The sequence below is a fragment of the Dasypus novemcinctus genome, chromosome 9, assembly GCF_030445035.2.
Source record: "Dasypus novemcinctus isolate mDasNov1 chromosome 9, mDasNov1.1.hap2, whole genome shotgun sequence".
In the NCBI taxonomy this organism is placed as follows: domain Eukaryota; kingdom Metazoa; phylum Chordata; class Mammalia; order Cingulata; family Dasypodidae; genus Dasypus; species Dasypus novemcinctus.
Window position 1 is genome coordinate 80,582,423 of NC_080681.1, and position 25,244 is coordinate 80,607,666.

At 40.2% G+C, this 25,244-nt stretch overlaps 2 protein-coding genes across 2 annotated transcripts; both read left to right on the plus strand.

The window, feature by feature from the left end:
• The first annotated feature begins 1 nt into the window (after window position 1).
• On the plus strand, window positions 2-25,244 carry TXNDC12 (thioredoxin domain containing 12). Its single transcript, XM_004476497.5, has 7 exons — window positions 2-257; window positions 9,149-9,209; window positions 17,818-17,870; window positions 18,688-18,761; window positions 20,379-20,448; window positions 22,410-22,493; window positions 24,426-25,244. Exons 1-7 carry the CDS (start codon window positions 152-154, stop codon window positions 24,503-24,505), a joined length of 528 nt encoding a protein of 175 aa, XP_004476554.1. The 5' UTR covers window positions 2-151; the 3' UTR covers window positions 24,506-25,244.
• On the plus strand, window positions 13,788-15,618 carry KTI12 (KTI12 chromatin associated homolog). The gene has a single exon (XM_004476498.5). It carries the CDS (start codon window positions 13,893-13,895, stop codon window positions 15,054-15,056), a length of 1,164 nt encoding a protein of 387 aa, XP_004476555.1. The 5' UTR covers window positions 13,788-13,892; the 3' UTR covers window positions 15,057-15,618.

Sequence of the window (25,244 nt, forward strand, 5' to 3'; positions counted from 1 at the left end):
CTAACATCACTTCCTTCAGGGCTTGGAAAAAAAAGAAAAATTCTGGGGACGCGAGGGGTTGGGTTGACCACGCTTGGAGGATAGCGCGGACCTTCTGCTGGGACTCCGACAGTGCGTCGGCTCCGCGGGGTGGTCCGGTGTACCTACCACTATGGAGCTGCGGTCTCGTCTCGGGTCCACCTGTTTGCGTATCGCGCTGGGCTTCAGTTTCCTGTTCTTCGCCACCTCCGCTGATGGACATATTGGGCTTGGAAAGGGTCAGAATGCGTTCTTATCTTACTGTTTACTGATCCTGGGCCCTACAGCTGCCCCCTACCCGTTCTGTCTCTTAGGCTATGCCAGATTTCTTTTTATCGTCCCGAACCCTCCAAGAGTTTGAGGAAGCTTTCTTGTGGTAGGAAGTTAGCGGGGTGAGGGGATGCTGAGATGGAGAAGTTGTACTTGAGACCTCCCTAAATTCTTGGGTTGACGGAAGGAGTGGTCCTTAAATCAGGAAAAGTATGTTTAAGAGCCCAGCACTTGGTAGGCCCTCAGGAAGTGTCACCTTTCCCCCTGGGAGAAATAGAGCCGTTGGGGACCTACTGATGCTGAAACCCCTGCCTGAAGATTCCCCCTCACCTCTTCGCGAAGAGGAAGGTCACTGCTTCCTTCTTGCCCTGTGAGGACAGCACCAGTATCCCAGGGAGGTTTGTCTGTTGAGTAAGGAAGGGCCAGGTGAAGAGTAGAGGGTCCTAGGTTAGATAGTTACCAACAATTTGTTTGACTCAGCCAGTGAGCCTAAAGAAACTGATTTTTGTTTTCTTCTTTTTAGGCGTGAGGGGACAGTGGCTGTGAATTGAGGGCAGAAGGTGTGACCATTTTGCTTTGCAGCTCCCTCGCTCCCTCCCTCCCTTATCTGTATCTTCTAAGCTTTATCACCTTTGTCCTCATTAGTTTTTTCTTAGTTGATAATTGACCTTTGACCTTACTGTATGAAGTGACTCTGCTACAGTCCCTACCGCTGTTTCTAATTCTATGTTCTCTTATCCACCCTGTTGGGTGATGATGAGATAAGGGTGGGCATTCAGTGTTCCTGAATGCAGTTACTCCTTCATTCTGTATTTTTTGAGCATCTGTATTCTAAGCATTGTCCTAGGCACTGAGGATAAGGACACACAAGGTCCCTGCTCTCATGGAAGTTATATTCAAGTTGGGAAGACAGGAAGTAGGCATACGAACAAATTAATAAATAAGATAAGTTCAGCTAGGGATAAGTGCTGGAAAGAAAATGAAACCGATGGAGTAAAAGGGCTCAGGAGGATGGGGGAGCTGGCATTATTTGAGCTAGGAAGGTCAGGGTATGCTTCTCTGAGAAAATGATGCACAGGTTTCCATCTCAGCAATGATACTGCATGATGAGTACTAAATATTAGGCCAGAATGTTTTAAATACTGAAAATCCCATTTTTAAACAATGATATGTAAAATTATAAGGACTCTCCCTGAGTTTTTCAGTACGGAGGGAAATGAGTACAGTGTTACGTGTGCTGGTTTAGATCTGAGTTTAAATTTGTTCTACCCCTGATCACCTGAGTGGCCTTTGGCAAGTTGCTTAACCTCTCAATGCCTTAGTGCCTTATCTGCAAAATGGGCATATTAATAACTACCTATGTTAGGTGTTGACAAAAACTTGGAGTCATGTATTCAATATCTTTATTCCTTATTAAACTTTAATCTCCATGTAGTTGTTCCAGTTAGCATAGCTGCATAAGAAACCACTCCAAGATTTAGTGGCATAAGGAAATCATTTTATTATCTTCAAGGTACAGTGGGGAAAGTTTATCTCTGTTCCATGATGGTTGGGGCTTTAGCTGAGCTGGCTGCTTCTCCATGTGGTCTTTATGCATGGACTTGTTTGGGCTTCCTCACAGTATGGCAGCTGAATTCCAAGCCTGTTTCAAGATCAAGGTATAAATGCATGTTTGTTTTGTTTATTGTTCTTATCATCTAGTATGTATCGTAGTTATATAGCATCACTTCTGCTGTTGGGAAAGGTTCAAGAGGAAGGAACATACCCTCCCCCACACACACACACACTCAGTGGGAAAAGTGTCGAGTCACATTGCAAGAGGAGCTATATGGAATGGGAGATAATCTCAACCATCTTTGGAAAGTAACCTCTGCCACAGAGAGCCTGAGCATTTGCATCTTGTTCACTCACGCTCAGGAATATTTCTTGAAAGAAGAAATGAATAGTAAACATGATAATTGCAATTCCTGTCCTTTTGCAGTTTACAATCTGGCAATTGCATGTCAGTGTGCTATGTGCTATCAGGGAAGAAACAATGTGTACTGCAGGAGCACATGGGGGGAATATGAGGTATGGGAGCTGTGTTGTGATCACTTAATCTTGTGTTACACACTTAGAATTCAGTAAATGTTAATTAATTTATTTCCTCTTACGGAAGAATATATAATTCCTGAAAGGAATTAATATTTCAAACTTTTGTTTTATGTACCTCTTGGATATGCATTCTTGGGAAATAAATTGTGGCCCACCCTTATTCCCCCCCTCCAAATGTGCTGCCTGAAGTAGTGGTTACTGAAAATGTTTAAGTAGCTCTTGCTCTTTCCAGAATGTGTCCTGGTGGTGTGCAGAGAAGAGAGACTGAATGACCTAACTCTCATTAAGAAGAGAAAGTACAGTGGCACAGAGTGTGCACTAGCTAGGAGTTAGGAAGTCTGGATTTTAAAGTCAGGCAGTTTATCCAGCTGTGGCCTTCCTTGGTGACCATTTATTAAATGAGAGAGTTGAACGAAAAGCCCTTCAAGCTAATACATTCTAGAGTTCTAAAATAATTTCATTGTTCTACATGTACTAAAAATTTGGAATGCATCACCTATGGGAAGAAGTATAATGACTAATATCTACTGTATATTTACTATAGTCCAGGCAGTGTTCGGTAGTGAGGATGGTTCATGTGCTTTCCTGCCTGAAGCGACTTTGTCAAGTCTGTGGAATAAAAATTTAGCACTAACTTGTATGCTGTATTTACCTCTCATACAGTTCTTATTCACATTCACAACCCCTATGGGATAGATATTTTCATTAGCCATGTTTTGCATTTGTAAAAATAGTTAAATGGCTGAACTAGGATTCCAACTACAGTCAGACTTAGTTTAGAGGCTATGTTGTTCTACTCTGTTTTAGAGGATTGGCTGCCAACTCTGACACTTGACCTTTTGTTATTTAGATTTCATCAGCTGGAAGGGGGTAGTAGAAATTTTCTGCTTGTACTCAGGAAAGCGATTTTTTGGATTAAGTGCTTAAATTCTGATGTAATGCTGTGTTTGGAAAAGATTGATTTTCCTTTTTTGTGTGTTTTTTGTTTTTTCCTTTTTAAATTAATATTTTAGGGAAGTGGCTGCTGACATGGGAGCTCTTAGTTCACTTGGCAGATAACTGGCATAAATTGAATGGTTGCACAGTTGACACTTTAGGAAACTGGATTGTCTCCAGATGTTCCACATTGGCATGGGTGTGAGTGTGTGTGGTGCTGGAGAATGGATGACTTTAAAACAAGGTAAACACTCTACCTATCCAAGTTCTTTTTGGAGAAAACAAAAGGACCCAGGCTTTCCTGATCTGAAGTCAGTGCCTCATTCTTTTTTCCTGAAGTAGCATTCCTTCATTCCATTATTCATTTAATCTGTGCTAAAGAGGCAGTACAATGTAGTGAGTGGTTGATGTGCAAGCAGTCTCTTGAACCAACCGCATCACTGGAGTTGTAATTCCAGCTCTGCCACTTATCAGCAGTGTAACCTTGGACAATCTTTTAACTTTAATTTTCTTATCTGTAAAATGGGGAGTATAAGAGATTCTACCTCATAAGGTTATTGTAATGGTTCTTTTTTTTTTTTTAAGGATTTATTTATTTATTTATTTCTCTCCCCTTCCCCGCTCCCGCCCCGGGTTGTCTGTTCTCTGTGTCTATTCGCTGTGTCTTCTTCTTTGTCTGCTTCTGTTTTTGTCAACGGCTTGGGAATCTGTGTTTCTTTTTGTTGCATCATCTTGTTGTGTCAGTTCTCCGTGTGTGCGGCACCATTCCTGGGCTGGCTGCATTTTCTTTTGCACTGGGCTGCTGTCCTTACTGAGCGCACTCATTGCGCGTGGGGCTCCCCTGCGCGAGGACACCCCTGCGTGGCATGGCACTCCTTGCGTGCATCAGCACTGCATGTGGGCCAGGTGCACATGGGTCAAGGAGGCCCAGGGTTTGAACCGTGGACCTCCCATGTGGTAGACGGACGCCCTAACCACTGGCCCAAGTCCGCTTCCCTATTGTAATGATTAAATAGTGTAATACATGTAAAAGCATGAAAAACAGTGGCTGGTACATAATAAATGCCATGTAAGTCATTATTAATATTGTTATAATGATATTATAATTATTACATGAAGTCACCACTCAAGAAATGATGGTGATTATTACTATTATGAAAACTTTCAATGTATTTTTTTTAAACTTTTTATTTTATTACTTTCAAACTTACAGGACAGTTACAAAAATAACACAGTCCCCCATACCCAGAGCTTAAATATATACTTACCCAACTCCTACCCCCCATACACAGATCCACCAGTTTTAATATTTTGTCACACTTGCCATATCATGCTATCAGTTACCAATCCATTTATCTATCCATCTATATATCTGTCTGTCTGTGCTTATCTATTTATCAATCCATTTTTTGAACACTTGAGATTGTACACATCATGCTCCTTGAACATTTACTACGGCCATATACATTTGATGAGAAAAAGGATATTCATTGTGTATCTACCTTTAGTGCGGTTTTCAAGTTTAAGAAATTTAACATCGATTGAAAGCTTACAGTCTATATTCCAGTTTTTTAATATGTCACAAAAATGTCCTTTTGAGCTTTCTATCCTCTCTTGTTAGAGCCTGTCCAGGGTCATGTATTGCCTTGTCCTTATCTCTTTAGTTGCTCATTCTTATTCATTTCTTTATTGTGGGAACACATATGCAACATAAACTTTCCCATCTCAACCACTCCCAGGCAAAACATTCAGGGGGATTTTTCGCATTTATTGTGTTGTGGTACCCTTACCACCTTCTATTACCAGAACCTTCCTATTTCCCAAACAGAAACTTTGCATCCATTTTGCATTAACTCCTAATTCTTTCTGTCCCCCACCCTTGGGAAACTGTACTCTAATTCCTGTCTGTATGAGCTTGCACAGTGTCCAGTATTTTCTCTGTGGGTGCAAAATTACAAGTTTATACATTATGTGTCCAGAACCATTGATTTATCACTTCATTTTATGTATATGCCTTTTTAGACCCTATAGGAAGTAAAAAGGGAGTTAACGAAGCAAATATACAATAGTACTGACATTTATATTTATCCTTGTCATTATCCTCACCAGAGATCTTTATTTCTTTATGCGGCTTCCATCTATTTTCTATCATCTTTACCCTTCAACATGCAGAACTCTCTTCAATATCGCTTGTAGGGCTGGTCTAGTGGTGATGACTTTCCTCAGCTTTTGTTTATCTGCAAATGTCTTAATATCTTCCTCATTTTGAAAGACAGTTTTGCTGGATATAAAATTCTTGGTTGGCAGTTTTTAGATTTCAACACTTTAAATGTCTTTCCACTGCCTTCTTGTCTCAATTGTTTCCAATGGCACTTAATCTTTTTTTTTTTTTAAGATTTATTTTATTTATTTCTCCCCACCCCCTCGTTGTTTTACATTTGCTGTGTCTGTTGTGTGCTGGGCTCTCACATAGGGTTATGTTTCTGTAAGAGATCTCTATGAGCTGCCTTCTACATAGAGGTCAACTTCAGGATGTGACTAGTGTCTCAGGTCAGTCTGTCAGGCCACCACGACGAGAGAGATTGGGCCAAACATACCTGCTCCCAGTATGTGTGCAAAGGTTACTCTGCTCTCTCTGGAACCAGGACTAGTGATCCCCCAAGCCACTGAGGGTCCATCCATAGTCCCAGGAGATCCTACTACTTTTCAGTAGCCTTTTCTTGATTCTGCACTTGCTGTTACTGCAATCCTTATAATTGTTTTCTGGAGCTTTCAGAAAGATGTTTTTGTCAGTTCTTACTGGTTGTTCAAAGCTTCTGTGAGGGATGGAACCCTGAAGCATCTCACAACGCCATTTTAATCAGGGTGAGCCTTCCAATGTACTTAATTTTTTTAATTGTGGTTTTATATATATATATATCCATAAAGTTTGCCATTTGTAACCATTTCTGTATGTACAATTCAGTGGCATTATGTACATTCATAATGCTGTGCAACCATACCACCCTCCCTGTCTAAAACTTTGTATCACCCCAAACAGAAACTTTGTACCCATTAAGCAATAACTCCAGTCCCCTCTTTCCTCAGATCCATGTAACCTCTGATCTACCTTTTATCTCTATAAATTTGCATATTCATGTAAGTGAAATATTTGTCCTTTATGTCTATCTTATTTCACTTAGTATAATGTTTTCAGGGTTCATCCATGTTGTAGAATGTATTAGAACTTCATTCCTTTTTTATGGCTGAATAATATTTCATTATATATGTGTATTCCACATTTCGTTTATCCATTCATCTATTCATGGACACTTAAGTGGTTTCCACCATTTGGCTATTGTGAATAATACTGCTATGAAAATTGGTGTACAAATATCTGTTTGAGTCCCTGTTTTCAGTTGTTTTAGGTATATACCAGGGAGTCGAATTAGGGTCATATGGTGATTCTATGTTAAATTTTTTGAGGAACCATGAAGCCATTTCCACAGTAGTTACACCATTTTACATTTCCACCAGCAATGCACCAATACTTACTTTCCTCTTTTTGATTATATTCATCCTAGTGAGTGTGAAGTGGTATCTCATTGTGGTTTTGATTTGCATTTCCCAATGACTAATGATGCTGAACATCTTTTTAAATGTTTATTGGCCATTATATATCTTCTTTGGAGAAATGGCTATTCAGATTCTTTGCCCAGTTTTTAATTGGGCTGTTTGCCTTTTTGTTGTTGAGTTGTAGGAATTCTTTATATATTCTGAATAATAAGCCCTATCAGATATATGATTTGCAATGACTTTCTCCATTCTGTAAGTTGTCTTTTCACTTTCTTAATAATGTTCTTTGATGCACAGTGATAAATTTGGTGAAACCCAATTTATCTATTTCTGCTTTTGTTTCTCATGCTTTTGACATCATATCTAAGAATTCATTGCCAAATCCAAGGTCATAAAGATTTTCCAATGTACTTTTTAAAGGAAATGTACTTTTTCAAAGGAATTTTATACTTGCGATGGACTGTTTTTGTTAGGATTATTGCACTTACTTTTAGGATTACTGGAAAAGAACAGTTTAGGAATTAGGGTGCTGGCAAATCATGCTATTTAGAAGTCAGACCTAAATTCCAGTTTCAGCCTCCTTTTAAGTCTTGGCTAGCCTCTTCTCTTTTCCATGTCTCAGTAAAATGAGAAGGTTGGATTACTTTATCTCCAGGGTTATGGTGTCTGATACAGGAGCACTAGCCATAAGCAGCTATTTAAATTATAATTAAAATTAATTTGAACTGAATAAAACTTAAAATTCAGCACCTCAGTTACTTTAGCCATATGTCTAGTGCTCAGTAAGCACATGTGGCTGATAGCTACCATATTGAACAATGCAGATAAAGAACGTTTCCCTCATTTCAGGATGTTCTGTTGTACAGCACTGCTTTAGAGTCTCTCTTAGTAGTAACCTCTTATATCCTAAGCTTCGTCACTTAGGTTTTGAATAGCACAGCTTTATGGAGAAATTTCATATTGCCTGATATTCACCTAGTTTCCCCAACTTGCTTTTTTTTCTTTAAAGATTTTTATTTATTCTCCTCCTGTTCCCCCCATTGTCTGCTCTCTGTGTCCATTCTCTGTGTGTTCGTCTTTGCTTGTATTCTCATTAGGTGGGAGAGTGGGAGAGAGGTGTATCTCTTGTTGCGTCATCTTGCTGAGCCAGCTCTCAGTGTTAGCCAGCATTCCCGTGCGGGGCGATATTGGAGCGTGGGCCAGCTTGCCTCACCAGGAGGCCCTGGGCATTGAACTCTGGGCCTCCTATATGATAGACAGGAGCCCAACTGGTTGAGCCACATCCATCTCCTTCCCTAACTTTCTTTTGGTTGGTATTTGCCTGGTATATATTTTTCAATCATTTTACTTTTGACTTTTGCAAATCCTTCTCTTTTAGGTGTGTCCTCATAAACATCATAGAGGTAGATTAAAAAAAACAAATCTGACAATTTCTGTCTTTTAACTTTAACTGGCAGGTTTAGTCCACTTAACTTTGTTGTGATTATTGACAAAGCTGGTTTTGTTTCTCCCACCCAATTTCTATTTCTACTGTAATTTCTAGGCTTTTTTTCCTCCTTTTTAGCCCTTTCTTTGGAGCTTGAGTATTGTTTGTTCCTATTTATTTTCTTATTTTATTTTATGTCCTTTTTTAACTTGGAAGTTGGTACTCTACTCTAGAATTCTTATCTCACATACTTAACAAAACCTGACATTAATATCTTGACTGCTCCCAACAGTAAGAGGCCCTTAGAACATTTTAACTTTAGTCACCCCCTCCTTACTTATAAGCATTTGTTGTCTAGTATTTTAATTTTGTCTTTTAACTCTGTATTTGTGTACTTACTGTATTTGTATTTGTGTATTTACTGTATTTGTGTATTTACTGTGGCCAAGTGTCATAGTAAATGCTGAGGAAACAAGACATAGCCATGTGTTGCACAAAATGCTGAGGAAACGAGGGAACAAGACAGATATGGCATACTCTGTCATAGTTTACAAAGTGTTTCACAACCATTATTTAATTTAATCTCCATGAAAACTGTGAATTAGGTGGTATTATTCCCATTTTACAGACACAAAAACTGAGGCTTGGGAGTTTAAACGACTGTCCAAGGTCCCACACAGTTAGAAAGTGGTAGAACTGGGTTTTGAACACCAGGCTATTGATAGAGGAAGGCTTGTGTGTGTGTGTGTGTGTGTGTGTGTGTGGGCACTTGTGAGCATGCCACACTTATTTCTTGGGTCTGTGCCCTTTGTTCATTATATAAATACTTATAAGCTTCTTTCCCTCCAGGTTTTGGAGATCACATTCATTGGAGGACATTAGAAGACGGAAAGAGAGAAGCAGCTGCCAGGTATGAGGTCATTTATGGGGGGTAAAATACTTGCCAGCCATCGATTTAGCATTAATTTCAGGTGAAGGGTTATGCCAAGGCAAAGCAAGAACTGAAAAGTTGCCTGATAACAGCAATAATACTAGCCAAGATGTATTAACTGATTACTACACACCAGGCATTGATCTAAACCTTTTATATGAATTATCTAATTTAATTTTCACAACTCTTTGAGTTGTTACCTTCATTTTAGAAGATGAGAAACCTAAGGCACAGAGCAGTTAAGTAACTTGCCCAAGATCACACAGCTGGTAAGTGGCAGACCTAGGATTCAGAAACAGGTATTCTGGCTGCAGAACCTGCATTCTCAACCAATATATCATATTGTTTAATAGTCTCCAGCTGAACTGGTTGGTTCAGTCTGTGCACAAACAATTTATACAAAGGAGGAGGAAAAAGCACAACAGGGTAGGGAAGGCTTTTTGAGAAACAGTTTCTAAGTTATGGGAATGATGTTTCTGCTAATGGCTTGATAATGGGATGAAATGAAATGTCTTTGGCTTTAAAAAATTATTTAATTTTTACAGCACAAAATTTCCTCTTTCAACCACTTTCATATGTACTATTCAGTAGTATTAGTTACATTCACAATATTGTAGTACCATCACCACAATCCATTACCAAAAACTTTTCATCATCCTAAACAGAAACTCTGTACCCATTAAGTAATAACTCACCATTCCTGTCCCCTGCCCCAACTCCTGGTAATGTATAATCTACTTTCTATGTCTATGTATTTGTTGATTCTAAGTATTTGATATAAGTGGAACTATACAAAATTTGTCTTTTTGTGTCTGGCTTATTTCACTCAATGTGATGTAGTCAAGGCTTATCCATGTTGTATATATGCCTATTTATTTATTTATTTATTTTGTGCCTTTTTGACTTTTAGATAAGAGTGACCTCTATATGAGACTTCCTTTGCTAACATTTTGGATGGTTTTCTCTCAACATCCATTATTCTCTCCTAGCCACTAAAGATTGGGAACCTGGTGCTATAAGCCATGCCTCAAGGTTGGAAATGAAGCTGTTAACTGCTGTGGTATCTGACAGGGTAAATACTCATAATTCTGTCTCTCTGTCTCTGAGAGATGGACCACAGGAATGAAGCTAAAATGAAGACATAGGAAGTGATGCTTTTCTTCTCTTCCTTTAGTTCCCTTAATTCCTTCAGATGGTCTTTAATTTCTGAGACATGGTCTTCCTAGGATCTCTAACTCTGTTAATGACTCTTTGTATAATAAGTATTTAAAATCCTGGATTTTAAACACATAAAAGCGTTTTTTTTTAAAGATTTATTTCTTATTTATTTCTCTCCCCTTCCCCCCCAGTTGTCTGTTCTCTGTGTCCATTTGCTGTGTGTTCTTCTTTCTCCGCTCCTGTTGTTGTCAGCAGCATGGGAATCTGTGTTTGTTTTTGTTGCATCATCTTGTTGTGTCAGCTCTCCGTGTGTGGCACCATTCTTGGGCAGGCTGCACTTTCTTTCACGCTGGGCGGCTCTCCTTATGGGGCACACTACTTGCGCTTGGGTTTCCCCTATGCAGGGGTGCACCCCTGCACCACAGGCACTCCTTGTGTGCATCAGCACTGTGCATGGGCCAGCTCCACACGGGTCAAGGAGGCCCAGGGTTTGAACCGCGGGCCTCCCATGTGGTAGACGGATGCCCTATCTATTGGGCCAAGTCCGCGTCCCCCATAAAAGCTTTTAAAAGCCATTTTTCAATTGACTTAAAATTGTCAAGTTCTTAAATCACTGTTTCACCATAAATCTGCAAAGTTTCAAGGCTATTTCATTGAGAGTCTTTGTCAAATACCAGGCTGTCTCTAATAAGAATTCATTCACTTAGCAAATATTCAGATCAGATCTACTGTGTGTAAGATACCTTGCCAAAGTTGTGGGAGAGTCAAAGATAACTAAGATATGGTTTCAGCCCTCCATTTCTCACAATAAGACATGCATACCATGCTAATAAGACCAAGGTAGACTTTGATATATGCCACAAGAGAGGGAAAAGTAAAGTGAAAATTTGAAGGAGATAGAGTACTCACAGCTGGTGAGATCAGGTGAACCTATACTCTTCTCCTTATTTCTTGCTCTATCTCTGAAGGCTCTGGCATTCATATATTGCAATAAGGTAAGGGGGTTTTCTGTTTCAGGCTATTTCTTAGAAGAAAATTAAAGTTATAGGGCAACAATAAAAATGAATGAAGATTCATATACTAAGTCTTGTGCGCTGAGGGCTTTGGCTACCTTCCTCGTGACAGAGCTTGCAGGAATCCCAAACTTTCTGTTAAACAGAGAGCACTGTCCAATGTTTGGCTTGAGGACTGGTAAAGAAGCAAATGCTGGCATGTTTCAAGATCAATAATGATAGTATTCTTAATAACAACAAAACTACCATTTTTGAGCACTTAAAATGTGACAGGCACTGTATGAATTAAGTTAAATAAGTCTCATTTAATTCTCTAAATAATGCTTAATAATAATCACAGACAGTTGTATACTCCACAGGTGATCCTGGCACTCCAGGCCAGGGTAGGGATCAAAGAGCATACACAGAGCCAGGGACAGGCTGGGGCTGTGGGCTTGGTCCCCCTTGTGCTGTGAAATTACACAAGGGGAAAAAATGCAGTACTTATTAACATTTTATGAGGAGGAAACTTAGTATCAGTAAGTAATATAATTTGCTCTCAATCACCCGGATAATAAGTGGTAAAAGTTGGGAATCAACGAAAGCCATGTCCTTACATCTCCAATGGCCATATGTTTTTTTGTGTTTTTTTTTAAGATTTATTTATTTATTTAATTTCCCCCCCTCCCCTGGTTGTCTGTTCTTGGTGTCTATTGGCTGCGTCTTGTTTCTTTGTCCGCTTCTGTTGTCGTCAGCGGCACGGGAAGTGTGGGCGGCGCCATTCCTGGGCAGGCTGCTCTTTCTTTTCACGCTGGGCGGCTTTCCTCATGGGCGCACTCCTTGCGCGTGGGGCTCCCGCACGCGGGGGACACCCTTGCGTGGCACGGCACTCCTTGCGCGCATCAGCACTGCGCATGGCCAGCTCCACACGGGTCAAGGAGGCCCGGGGTTTGAACCGCGGACCTCCCATGTGGTAGACGGACGCCCTAACCACTGGTCCAATGGCCATATGTTTAACCTTTATGCTGCCACTCTATAATGTGCCAATCATAGTTGTTTGGGTGTTTTAAGTGAAAATGGGTCTGGAGGCAATTTCTTTATTGGCTTTAAAAGGTAGTTGCATGAATATTCTTTCTGTGTACACAGAGCTGTCAGGATGTTGGCTTATAACAGATTTATAAAATATAGAGTCATACAATTCAGTCCAACAAAGTTACTCAGTGCTTACTCTATAGTGTTTGTTATTATTTTATGTTACCTTATCTATTATATTATTATGCGAGGTAGTACCATACTACTCCTCCTGGTAGTAATGATAATAATTAACATGTACCGAGTACTTACACTGTGCTAAGCACTGGTTTAAGCGCTTAAAATGTATTAACTCATTTAATCCACACAAAAACCCATAAAGTTGGTACGGTCTATGAAGTAAGAACTATTACCATTTTACAGAAGAGGATGATGAGTCACAGAAAGGTTAAATAACTTGCCTATAGTTACATAGCTTGTAAGTGAAGTGGCAGAGATAAGACTTGAATGTTCTCTATTACACTGTACTGGGGAGATACAATGACCTATTCCATCCCCAGATATGTGCTTCTACCTTAAACACACATACATATTCACTCAGATGCACACTTCTGCATCTACCAAACTATAGAGCTTGTCTTTCCTAGAACAGGTCCTACAATTTCATGGCTCTGGGTCTGACCCCTTTCACAGAGGGAGGGTTGCCAAATTTAGCAAATAAAATTAAAGGACACCAGTTAAATTTGAATTCAGATTAACAACAACAGTGTCCTATGCAATATTATTAGTATAAATATGTCTCTTGCAATATTTGGAACACATATTAAAAAATTTTTTTTTGTTATTTGAAATTCAAATTTAACTGGGCATCCCCTGTTTTATCTCACAACCCTACCCAGGGGAAAAATTCCTATAGTTTCCTGAGTTCTAAAGCAAATGATTATTCCTAGGTAATTTCTTCATCGATTTCTCAGGGCAGTTTGTTTCTCTCTTCTGTACTATTATAATCCAGCCTACATCTATCCAGTATAGCATTATTATTCTGATTGTATTAATAAAAATCAACTGACTATTCCCATATTCAGACCCTTGTTATTTTAGAGAGGAACTGCTTTATACTCACCTCTGTACCTCCAGCCATGGGAATGTTGAATGATTGAAATGATTGTTGAATAAACACTTACTGAGAGCCACTGGATGTAATAAATAGTGAACGGGACTAGCTTTTATCAATTGCCTTCTATATGGTAAATATAATGCTGATTGTTTTGCAATATTTAATGCTCATTAAAGCCCCAATAATAAATGGATGGGCTTAATCTTTGGCCGCAAGGAGATTACATTTGACATAAATAATTGTGGCACAAAATGAAAACCGGCTGCCCTTCCAGTCTCGGCATCTCCTCCTGAGGAAGCTAGACCTGGGCCTAGTTGGCGCAGAACCCCTGTTTCCATAGCAACAAGAGGTCCTGTAAGAGTCATGGGAAGCAGGAAGTGCAGTTTACATTTCCGGTTTATTCTGGAGACGCCGACAACCTGGAAGTTACCGCGGCGTGGTCGAACACTGCCGAGTCCTGGGACAATGCCACTCGTGGTATTTTGCGGACTGCCGTACAGCGGCAAGAGCCGGCGCGCGGAGCAGCTGCGCGAGGCCTTGGCGGCCGAGGGCCGCGCGGTTTACGTGGTGAACGACGCGGCGGTGCTGGGCGCAGAGGACGCGACAGTGTACTGCGACTCGGCCCGTGAGAAGGCGTTGCGAGGGGCCCTGCGAGCCGCTGTAGAGCGGCGCCTGAGTCGCCACGACGTGGTCATCCTTGACTCGCTAAACTACATTAAGGGTTTCCGCTACGAGCTCTACTGCTTGGCGCGGGCGGCGCGGACCCCCCTCTGCCTGGTCTACTGCTTGCGGCCCGCCGCTCGGAGCGTAGGACCTCACACGGCAGGCACGGAAGAGAACGAGGGCCGGGACGTCAGTGTGAGTTGGAGGCCATGCACAAAAGAGGGCGAGAAACAGGCGGCAGGCACCGGTGTCCCCTGGGAACCTCAGGCAGTGATCTCTGAAGTAAATGGGAGAGCCCAGGTCGAGGTTCCTAAGAAACTGGAGCCGGATGAAACCAGGGCACCAGATTTTCCTGCTCCCGTGATTACAGAATCTAAGAAATCTGCAGAACATGTGTCCAGTGCCTTTTACCCTTCCGACCTACTGGAAGCCCTAAAGCAGCGCTTCGAGGCTCCTGACTCTCGGAACCGCTGGGACCGGCCCCTTTTCACCTTGGTGAACTCAGAGGAGCCTTTGCCCCTGGCGGAAATTCGAGCTGCCCTGTTTGAGAACCGGGCTCCTCCACCCCACCAATCTACACAGTCCCAGCCCCTCGCCTCCGGTAGCTTTCTGCACCAGTTGGACCAGGTCACAAGCCAGGTATTGTCAGGACTATTGGAAGCTCAGAAGAGCGCAGTTCCTGGGGACTTGCTCACACTTCCTGGCACCACGGAGCACCTGCGGTTTACCCGTCCCCTGACCGTGGCAGAACTGAGCCGCCTTCGTCGCCAGTTTATTTCCTACACCAAAATGCATCCTAACAACGAGAATCTGCCACAGCTGGCCAACATGTTCCTGCAGTACCTGAGCCAGAGCCTGCTCTAAAAGAAGAGCTAGGGAGAAAACCTGTCCGAACCCTTCTCTGTTTCTCTGAAAAGAATAATCTGAAGGTTTATTGATGTGTGACTCTAGAGTATCTTGATGTGTGGTGCTAGAGTTATTGTGACTGATTCACCCAAACTTCTGAATGCTTCTGTGCCAGACCTTGAGTTTACAATACAAACTGAGACTAGAGAGAATGGAGAACCGACTTAGAATATCCTGGCAGATTCCTCCAGTCCGACAGGGTTTCTTAGATTGGGTTGGACTTGGGATATCACACACCATTGAGTTTCCCCCATCTGACTTGTGGTGAGAGCAGACTGCATGGATAGATTGTTTTTAAATAATTGTGAAAAGAAACGTGAAGATGGCCCGGTCCTGCACCTGCACTGGTCTTTCATACCACAAAAGTTAATTTTGACTATTGTACCTGCTTCGTGCTAGTCTCAATCCTGGGGACTAGGGTCACAGATGAATCTATTCTGTCCCTGAAAAGCTCTGCTTCTAAGGGAGGTAAAAGACATAACTACTATCCTGTTTCCTCTAATAAAGTCTTTTAAAAGAAGAGTCTGCTGGCATCTATGCCTCTTACTTTAACCTAATAAGAAAGTAACATTTTAGATATTCATGTATCATAGTAGGTACCTACAGTTTACTAGTACCTCTTATTTTCAAAGATTTTTTATATTCAGTCTTTGTCCTGTGCTTGAGAAATTAATAGTTTATTGAGAAATACAATTTGTAAACAATAATGATTATGGGGTGAAAAGGCCAGTGGTTAGAGGATGATGACGATATGCTTTGAGAATCCAGAGGAGGGAAGGAATAACTAAATGCTGAGAGATTACGATGTTGTGAAGGCTTCACAGAGGTGTTAACATTTGAACTGTCACGCTAGAATAGAGTCAGCAAATATGTACTGTAAAGGACCAAGTAGTAAATGTTTTAGGTTTTGGGGGCCATATAGTCTGTCACAACCAATCAGCTTTGCCATTGTAGTGCAGAGGTATCCAGGGAGACAAACAAATGAGTGTGGATGTGTTTCAGTGGACACAAATATCAATTAAGTTTCATTTTAACATGTCACAAAATGCTTTTCTTTAGATTTGTTTTTCAGCCATTTAAAAATGTAAACATTTGTATTTCATCGGCCCTATGGAAACAGGCAGGGGTGCTGAATTTGATCTGCAGGCTATAGCTTGCTGACCCGGGCACCAGGAGGATGAATAAAAGTTTACCAGGGAGAAAAGAGGTCAAGGCATTCTAAACTACTCTGTAAGCCCATGGAGCTGTGAAAAGGTGGGGTAGATGGACTGCTTTGGTTGATGGTGTGTTCCTTGCTGATCAGGCAATCTGGACCATCTCATTGTCACCAGCAGCTTCATGGAGGAAATGAAGGTTTGGACTTGACAATTTTCTGAGGCCCTTGCCAACCTTCATTTTCTGATAAATGGTTGCATTGGATTTAAACTCATGGATTCTGGATTGCCATTCTAGATTAATGTAGACCATAATGGTCAGAAAGAACATTGGTTTTGGAGCCAGACTGCTGAGTTAGCTAGTGAGTAGAATAACCTAGATTCTATGTGACTGGGTAATCCCTTGAGAGCCTCAGTTTTCTCATTTCTGTTATGAGAACACTAATAGTATCTACCTTAGGGTTGTTGTGAAGATTTAACTAAGGTAATAAATGTAAAGCACACAGAACATCTGCCACATAATAAATGTCCAGCATATTTTGTCTCTTACTATGGTCACCTTGATCCTACTTCTTGCCTAAACTTGTCCTGCTCATTTGGTTTACAAGCTCTTACAAATAGTGGAGGTACCAATTCATCCCAGCTTTGTCGTAGACCTAAGGTGAAGCAGTTGAATGATTCATTTGACATTTATTAAATGAGTTAATTTATATATATTTAGAATAGTGCCCGGCGTATAGTAAGTGGTATGTAAGTGTTTGCTATTAAAAATCTATGTGCCAGATGTGGGGAATATAGAGAGAGCCGAGTTCCTTCCCTCAGGAAACTCCAAGACTAGTAGGGAAAGATGGGTAAATAATAAATTTGGTTTGATACGGTAAGTGCAGTGATAGCTATAATACAAAGTGGTATGGTGATAGAGAGTAGTGTGATGGAGAAGGTCAGTAGCTGCCTACGCAGGGATCTACAAGTTGGCATTTGAGCCTTGAAGGCTTAAGAGCTTCATCTGGCCAAGACTGGTTAAGGTGGGCTACGTTGCTCATTATTTAAAAACAGCAACAAGCTATTCTTCCCTACTTATAAAAATTAATTTTAGAAAGAGTGGAAAATACAAAAAAATGGGAAAAATCCATAATCCATATATTACTGCTAATATGTTTGGCATATTTCCTTTTGGGTGCTTTTCTTTACATATTTATGTAATTGAACCCAGACTATAGAGAATAAATTCATATACTAGTTTTTTATTTACTGTTATACCAGTAAAAATTTTCCATAAACATTTTCAATGATTATATAACCACAACATTTGGAAATACTGTAATTTGATACTTCTATTCCACAATCTTGTCTCCATTGCTTTAAAGCCCAAATTTGAAGAATTTACAGAAATTTCAGAATTTACCAATAATTTAGTTATGTGATAACCTACTATTACTGAGTATTTAGGTTGCCTTCATATTTTCCCAATTGAAATCATACTACATGAATATCTTTGTACATATCTTTGTCTCCATAACTGAAGTAGAATTACTAGATTATAATTTCTTTGTTTTGGTTTTAAGTGGATTGCCCCTGATGGTGATTATCCATAAATCCTGGTGTGGAGCTTGCAAAGGTGAGTGCAAGTTTTCGATCTAAAATGAAACCTCAGATACTAATGTTCTCAAATATTAATGTTTAACAGATATTAGCACTGACTCTGACCCAGCACTGCTGATTGCTTTAAGGGATACCAAAGATATATATGACATAAATTTGCTGCCCTCAAGAAATTTGCAATTTAATTTGTAGGGTTTTAAAGGCAATAAAGATAGTTACATAGAGTATGGAATGAAGTGCTAAAATATGTTGTATGGATGATAAATATTAGAAGTTGAAAGCATGTACAGAAACAGACATGAGAAGTAATTAGGGCCATCTTCCTAGGAGAGGTGGGAACCAAATTAGAATGCTAGGTTGTCTGAGTTTGATGCATATGTTCCTTCTGCTGTACTATCCTGTCACTTTTCTAGTCAGGTTTTTTTGTTTGTTTGGTATGCTGCATTTAATAAAATTCTAGTTGGAAAAGGAGTGTAAATAGTTCATATATATTTATAAATGGTAGAATATTGTTACTCTTATCCTTCAAAAGAAGATATTGAACTATGGTTGTAAAAGGCAAATAGTAATTTTTAAAAAAAAATTTGTATGCCATTATCTTATTTTAAAAATGAGATAAAAACTCTAGAGAAATGAAGTAAGTCATTCAAGGTGACATTATGATGTTAGAAAGTGGCAGAAGTAGGATCAGAATCCAGGTTCCCTGATTTTTAATTTTTTAAAGAGAGAAGTTTCCTGAACTACCATAGATGAATACTGATGTTCATGCTTATTAGGGTTTGGATATGACAGTAATGCTTTTCTTCTAATCCAAAATCTGTTTTTCCTCCTAGCTTTAAAGCCCAAATTTGCAGAATCTACAGAAATTTCAGAACTTTCCCATAATTTTATTATGGTAAATCTTGAGGTAAGACATTTTCTTTCTGCTATGATTTTAAGACTTTGCTATTTTAGAATTAACATCATTAAAGGCATAAAAGCTTAGTTAGTAGAACTGGATACTTGGGTGTATTTGCTTTCCTCTTGAACTGTAATACTGAGGCTGTGTCATATGTGTTAGAAAGCTACCCATGATCCATTTGTGGGATGAAGTGGGAGAGGAGCGATTGGATAAGATGACTAAATTTAAAGATCTCTTCTCTTTAGTATATGAGTTAACATATTTATGTAGCTGGACTAAAGGTATAGTTACAAATACAGGCCATCAATCCCCTGTAAAATGTGAGCCAGTTGAGCACCTACTCTGTGCTGGGCATATATGTATAACCTTTCTGTTTCATCATGAGATATCCTTTATGTACTTAATATAGACTATAGATCTTGGACTCCCAGGTCATAGACTATCAGCTCTTAGAGTTGGAAGGTATTTTTAGGCCATTGGTACTAACCCTATTTTATAAAAAAGAGCATCTTACATCTGAAAAAATTGGTATTTGCTTGATATCATAGAGCCTAATAAGTGATTAAAAATAAATAAGTACCAGTACATAGATATGCTGCATCTTAGGCCACGCCCTTCTTCTTGGATGCTCTATGATGATACTTCTAGCCAGGAGTTTCTGTGAGATAATGTTCACTTGAACATAGGACTGGAAATCTCAGTACATTAACAGTTAATGTTGAGGCAGCTAATGTATTGCTTGTATAGCAGTGGATAGTCTAAATGCCAGTACACCTCATCCAAGGCAAAGTTATATTACAGTTTGAAGAAATGACCCTATTTTAACTTTCTGAAATGGGAACCACACCATAAACTATAAAATTACTGTTGATTTGCCATACACATGATATGGTAAAATTAGAATTCCCACTCACCGGAGACAGAAATGATGTCTTCAATGAGCATTCTCCAACTTTGGATATTTCTTTAAAAAAAGAATTTATTGTGTAGTCATATCTCTTGGAACAAATGTAACTCCACAATTGTAACTAAAATGCCAGTCTCATTAATCATATAGCCAAGAAAACTATGTGTAAGTCAGTGATGTAGACACTGAAAATGCAAGAGTGAACAAAACAGACAGAACTCCCTGACCTCAGTAAGATTACATTCTAACATAGGGAGAGAGACAAATAAATAAATAACTAAAATCAAATAGGTCAGATGATAAATGCTATGGCTAAAAATGAAATCAGGAGGGAATGGTTTGCAATTTATATAGGTGGTCAGAAAAGAAGGTAAGATTTGAACAAAGATCTGAAGCAGATAAAAAGAGAGCTCTGTGGATAATGGGGAAAGTGAGTCCAGGCAGAGGGAAGAGCAAGCACAAAAGCCTGAGGTAGGAGCATCCTTGGCTTGTTTAATAACAGCAATAGCAAGGAGGTCACTGTGACTGAAGAGGATTGAATGAGAGAGAAAATTGTAGGGCATGAGTTAGAGAAATGCCCAGGTAGCAGAGCAGGTAGGGCCTCATAAGCTGCTGCAAGGACTTGGGGTTTTACCCTCAGTGAGATGGGAAACCACTGAAAGGTTTTAAATGGAAGAGAGACATGATCTGTTAAGGTTTACATTAAATCTTAATAGGATGAAGAGGAGCCCAAGGATGAAGATTTCAGCCCTGATGGGGGTTATATTCCACGAATCCTTTTTTTGGGTAAGGTACAAGATCTCACTCTGGGAGTCCATGGTGTGGAAGAAGAGATAAATGAGTCAAGGCACCGACTCCATCTGATGAAACTAGGCTGTGATGGCAAAAACCACCACCACCATCACCAAAAAAAACCCCAAAAATACTAAAAATGGTTTCAAGAGAGGATGGGAGAGTTGGAGAGTTGTTTTTTTGTGTTTTTTTTTTTTTTATGTATTTTTTATTTCTTTTTAAAAGATAGATAGATCACATAAAATGTTACAATAAAAAATATAGGAGGTTCCCTTTTGCCCCAATCCCCACACCCACTACTTTTCCCACATCAACAACTTCTTTCATTAGTGCGGTATATTCATTGCAATTGATGAATACATTTTGGGGCACTGCTATACAGCATGGATTATAGTTTACACTCTCTCCCAGTCCACTCAGTGGGTTATGGCAGGATATATAATGTCCTGCCTTTGTCCATGTAACATCATTCAGGACAACTCCGATGGGGGAGTTCTTAATGTCAGAACTGCAAGTTTGAAGGAAAACTTTTCCCATTACCTAATTGCTTTTGGGATCAATAACAGAGTATTGGTCTTCCATTTGTTAATTTAGCCATCATTTCAGCATCAGCCATATGCCAAGCACTGTGCTAGGTACTGCAGGGACCGAGATAAGCCACCATTCCTACCCCTGACCCTGTAATTGAGCTGAGGCAATAGTCTGAAGAGATTTCATCCATGGAATAGTATAACCAGACAACTGTCTTCCCACAAACAGTTTTTCAACAAATATTTAATGACCACTTAATTTTTGCTTTCTGCTCAGTTCAATGGGGGATACAAATAAAATGGTAAGATCTTGTTAGCATCAGGGAGAAAAGGTAGCAGGAATATGCCAGGAATAGTATGTTCTCAGATATGGAAGTTGTGCTCAGGGAATTGCAAGGAATTCATTATTATTATTATTTTTTTTTATTTATTTATTTCTCTCCCCTCCCCCCCCACCCTGGTTGTCTGTTCTCTGTGTCTATTTGCTGCATCGTCTTTGTCCACTTCTGTTGTGAGCGGCACGGGAATCTGTTTCTTTTTTTTTTTTTTTTTTTAATTTTTTTTTTTTATTGACTTTGTAATAATATTACATTAAAAATATATATGTGAGGTCCCATTCAACCCCCCCCCTCCACCCCCCCTCTCCCCCCCCCCCAACAACACTCGTTCCCATCATCATGACACATCCATTGGATTTGGTAAGTACATCTTTGGGCACCTCTGCACCTCATATACATTGGTTCACATCATGGCCCATACTCTCCTCTATTCCATCAAGTGGGCCCTGTGAGGATTTACAATGTCCGGTGATTACCTCTGAAGCACCATCCAGGGCAGCTCCATGTCCCGAAGACGCCTCCACCTCTCATCTCTTCCTGCCTTTCCCCATACCCTTTGTCCATTATGTCCACTTTTCCCAATCCAATGCCACCTCTTCTATGTGGACATTGGATTGGTTGTGTCCATTGCAGGAATCTGTTTCTTTTTGTTGCATCATCTTGTTGTGTCAGCTCTCCGTGTGTGCGGCACCATTCCTGGGCAGGCTGCACTTTTCTTTCACGCTGAGCGGCTCTCCTTACGGGGCGCACTCTTTGCGCATAGGGCTCCCCTACGCGGGGGACACCCCTGCGTGGCACGGCACTCCTTGGCGCATCAGCACTACGCATGGGCCAGCTGCACATGGGTCAAGGAGGCCCGGGGTTTGAACCGCGGACCTCCCATGTGGTAGATGGATGCCCTAACCAGTGGGCCAAGTCCGCCGCCCCCAGGAATTCATTATAATTGTAGTATAAAGTGCAAGGGTGAGTTAATGGGCTGTAAAGATGGACAGGCCCCATTTCACACAGGGCCTAGTATACCATATAGTGTTTTAAATACCTCTCTGTCATAATTACTACAACCCTTGTACTATTTTGTCTTTAATAGATCCCAGTGGCAAGGTGCGTCCTGAAATCATCAACGAGAATGGAAACCCCAGCTACAAGTATTTCTACATCAATGCTGAGCAAGGTACATTTGTGTTGAGAGGAATAGGGAGGGTTGCTGCTAGATGATTTAGGATGAACCACACACTAGATCTATGGTAAAACTTCACCTTGTTAGCAGAGCATCTCCTGTATGAATAGTTCTTGGCTAGAACTTACATAGGATATAGGAGAAAGATAATACTGAGTTCCTTCCCCAGCTACTTACAATCCAGTTGGGGACCTAATTGACCCATAGCAAACTGTAAAGAATGGATGTTCAAAGAGTTAGTTTAACATGTGAGCCCATGGTCTCACAATAAGTCATACTACACCAATACTATTCCTATAAGAGTTCAGAGGAAGGAGAATACCAACTGTTTGCTGAACAACTCTTAAGACATTTCATATTAATAGTTATTGAGCGTTAAATGGATCTAGAAAGATAAGGATTTGTCTCTATGGGCAGATATGAGGAAGAGGTTTCAAGCAACAGAAGTAGGGTATGGAGGGTATAGCCCCACATGAAGGGTCCATAAGACTTGCTAGAGGAAATAATGAGTGGGTTGGGGTTAAGTTCTGAAGAGTGAGACCTAGCCAGCAGAAGGTGAAAAGATACTCCAGACAGATGGAACAGCATCAGCACAAACAGGTAAAGGAAAGGTTGAATCATACGTCAGTCATGCTTTTTTGTACTTGAATACAGTCATTCTACAGACGGGTAGGAATCCATGTCATGGACAGTCATGGCTTTCCTTCCAAAGTTTTCCCCTCAATCTGTATAACGATGGTAGTTTGCTAAGTTGCCATGTGTCCACTCATGGCCAAATGGGTAGGTTGTTGATAACTTTATGTTTTGAGATCTTGGAATTCAGATTAGGGAGGGAGGAGATACCCAGATATCCCTGGGGTAAGGAGAATGTTATTTCCCTTTACCAGATGCAGAATACTTGGGATTGGTATTAGAGGGAAAATTTCCACACTGAGAAGGGCAACTGACTAGCTCCCCAATTTTTATCCTTTGGGATTCACTTTCCTTTTAGAATTTCATCCATTTCCACTGCCATCTCCAAATGGGCATCATCCTTTAAAACATAGGTCCAAAATAGACATAAGATCCTTCTCTGAATTCCCCATCGCTCAGCTGACATGAAAATAGAACATTCAAACCTGGCTTACTAAAGGGTCAGCCAAAATAAAAAAGAAATAACAAACTATATTATCTGACTCATAAGGCTTCCTTTTTGAGATTTACTGACTCTTAACTCAACCTGGTTCTTGGCCTGCCATTGTATAGGGGTTCTATTGTAGAACTCAGGAGCCTGTACCTAAACAGTTGCCCTCCTTGACGTCTAAATCTACAAGAGGGATGCCCAAAGATTAGCGGGAAGTTTCATCTTCAATCTCCCTAAGGCTCTCCTTCTGGTTTTCTTTTTTTTTTTATGCCCGAGAACTTTCTTCTTCCATGTATGGTTGATAATGGAAATGGCCACGCCTTCACTAGAGATCATGCCCCCTCCCAGCACACACACACATACTCATGCACATATCACTGTAACCTCTTACCTCCAGGAAATGACATTCAACCAAAGACATAATGGGGATGGTAGGGAAGTGTTCTCAATTCCTGTAGGATCAAGTGAACATCTAGTCTGTGCCATGGGATCAATTCTAATCCTAGAGGGTAAGCCAAAGAAACTAACATTTTTGTAAGACTTCATAGGTTATAAGCACTTTCATTATCCATTCTCTCATTTGATTTTTATAATCCTGTGTGAAGTAAGTCACATTATTGTATAAACAAGGAAACAGTCAAAGAGGTAAGCTTAGAGGGCTAAAATGCAGAACTAGATGTCAAGGCCAGATCCGTAGTGCTCTCATATTTCTCACTTTAAACATTTAAAAGTATACTTTGGTCATCAAATATCAAATATTAAAGACCTACATCATACTTTTTTCCCCAACCTTTATTTCACAGTTGTTCAGGGAATGAAGTATGCTCAGGAAAGGCTGACGGGTGATGCCTTCAGAGAGAAACATTTTGAAGATGAGTTGTAACATGAATGTATCCCTTCTTTCATCAAAGTTTGTGTTCTGAAAGGAAAGCAGCAGGGATGGGAATATTGAAGAATCACACAAAATCATTAAACGACCAGAACTCTGGTCCTACACTGGAAAGAGCTCTCTCACCGACTTCCTTCTCCTGCCCGCCTCCCCTGAATGTCAAAATGTCATTGAATGTAAAGAATGAACCCTTTTGACACAAAACTTGTGTTTCAGAGCCACTTGGAGGTCTATTCCTCACACTTAAGTATTGAATCTTTTTTCCATTTCCTCTTGCTTTATCTTGATGATGAAAGGAAACCAGTAGCCTCTTTTTTTTTTTTTTTTGCCTCTTTTCTAAAATGTTAAAATTGCTGAAATAGCTTATCAATCAAACAACAACAACAAATCCTAAATGTAAATCAGTAACTCTAGCCCCTACTGAGGATGATGGCATGTTTTTTCTGTTTTACACTGGGGAATAATCTTGGGCCTCTTCTCCACTTCCTGCAACTGCCTTCCTCTTCTCCTGCTCGGGCTTCCCAGCTTGCACGCATGTGTGCAGGAATGGCTGTGTGTTTGGACTCAGTCCCAGCTGGAAGCATGCTTTCCCTTGTTACTGTTGGAGAAACTCAAATCATCAAGCCCTATGTGGAGCCATTTTTGTCAAATCATCAACATATTTTTGTACTAGGGTGAACAAAAAAGAAAATATATTAATTGTTCCATTAAACTTTAATGATTTAAAAAGGAA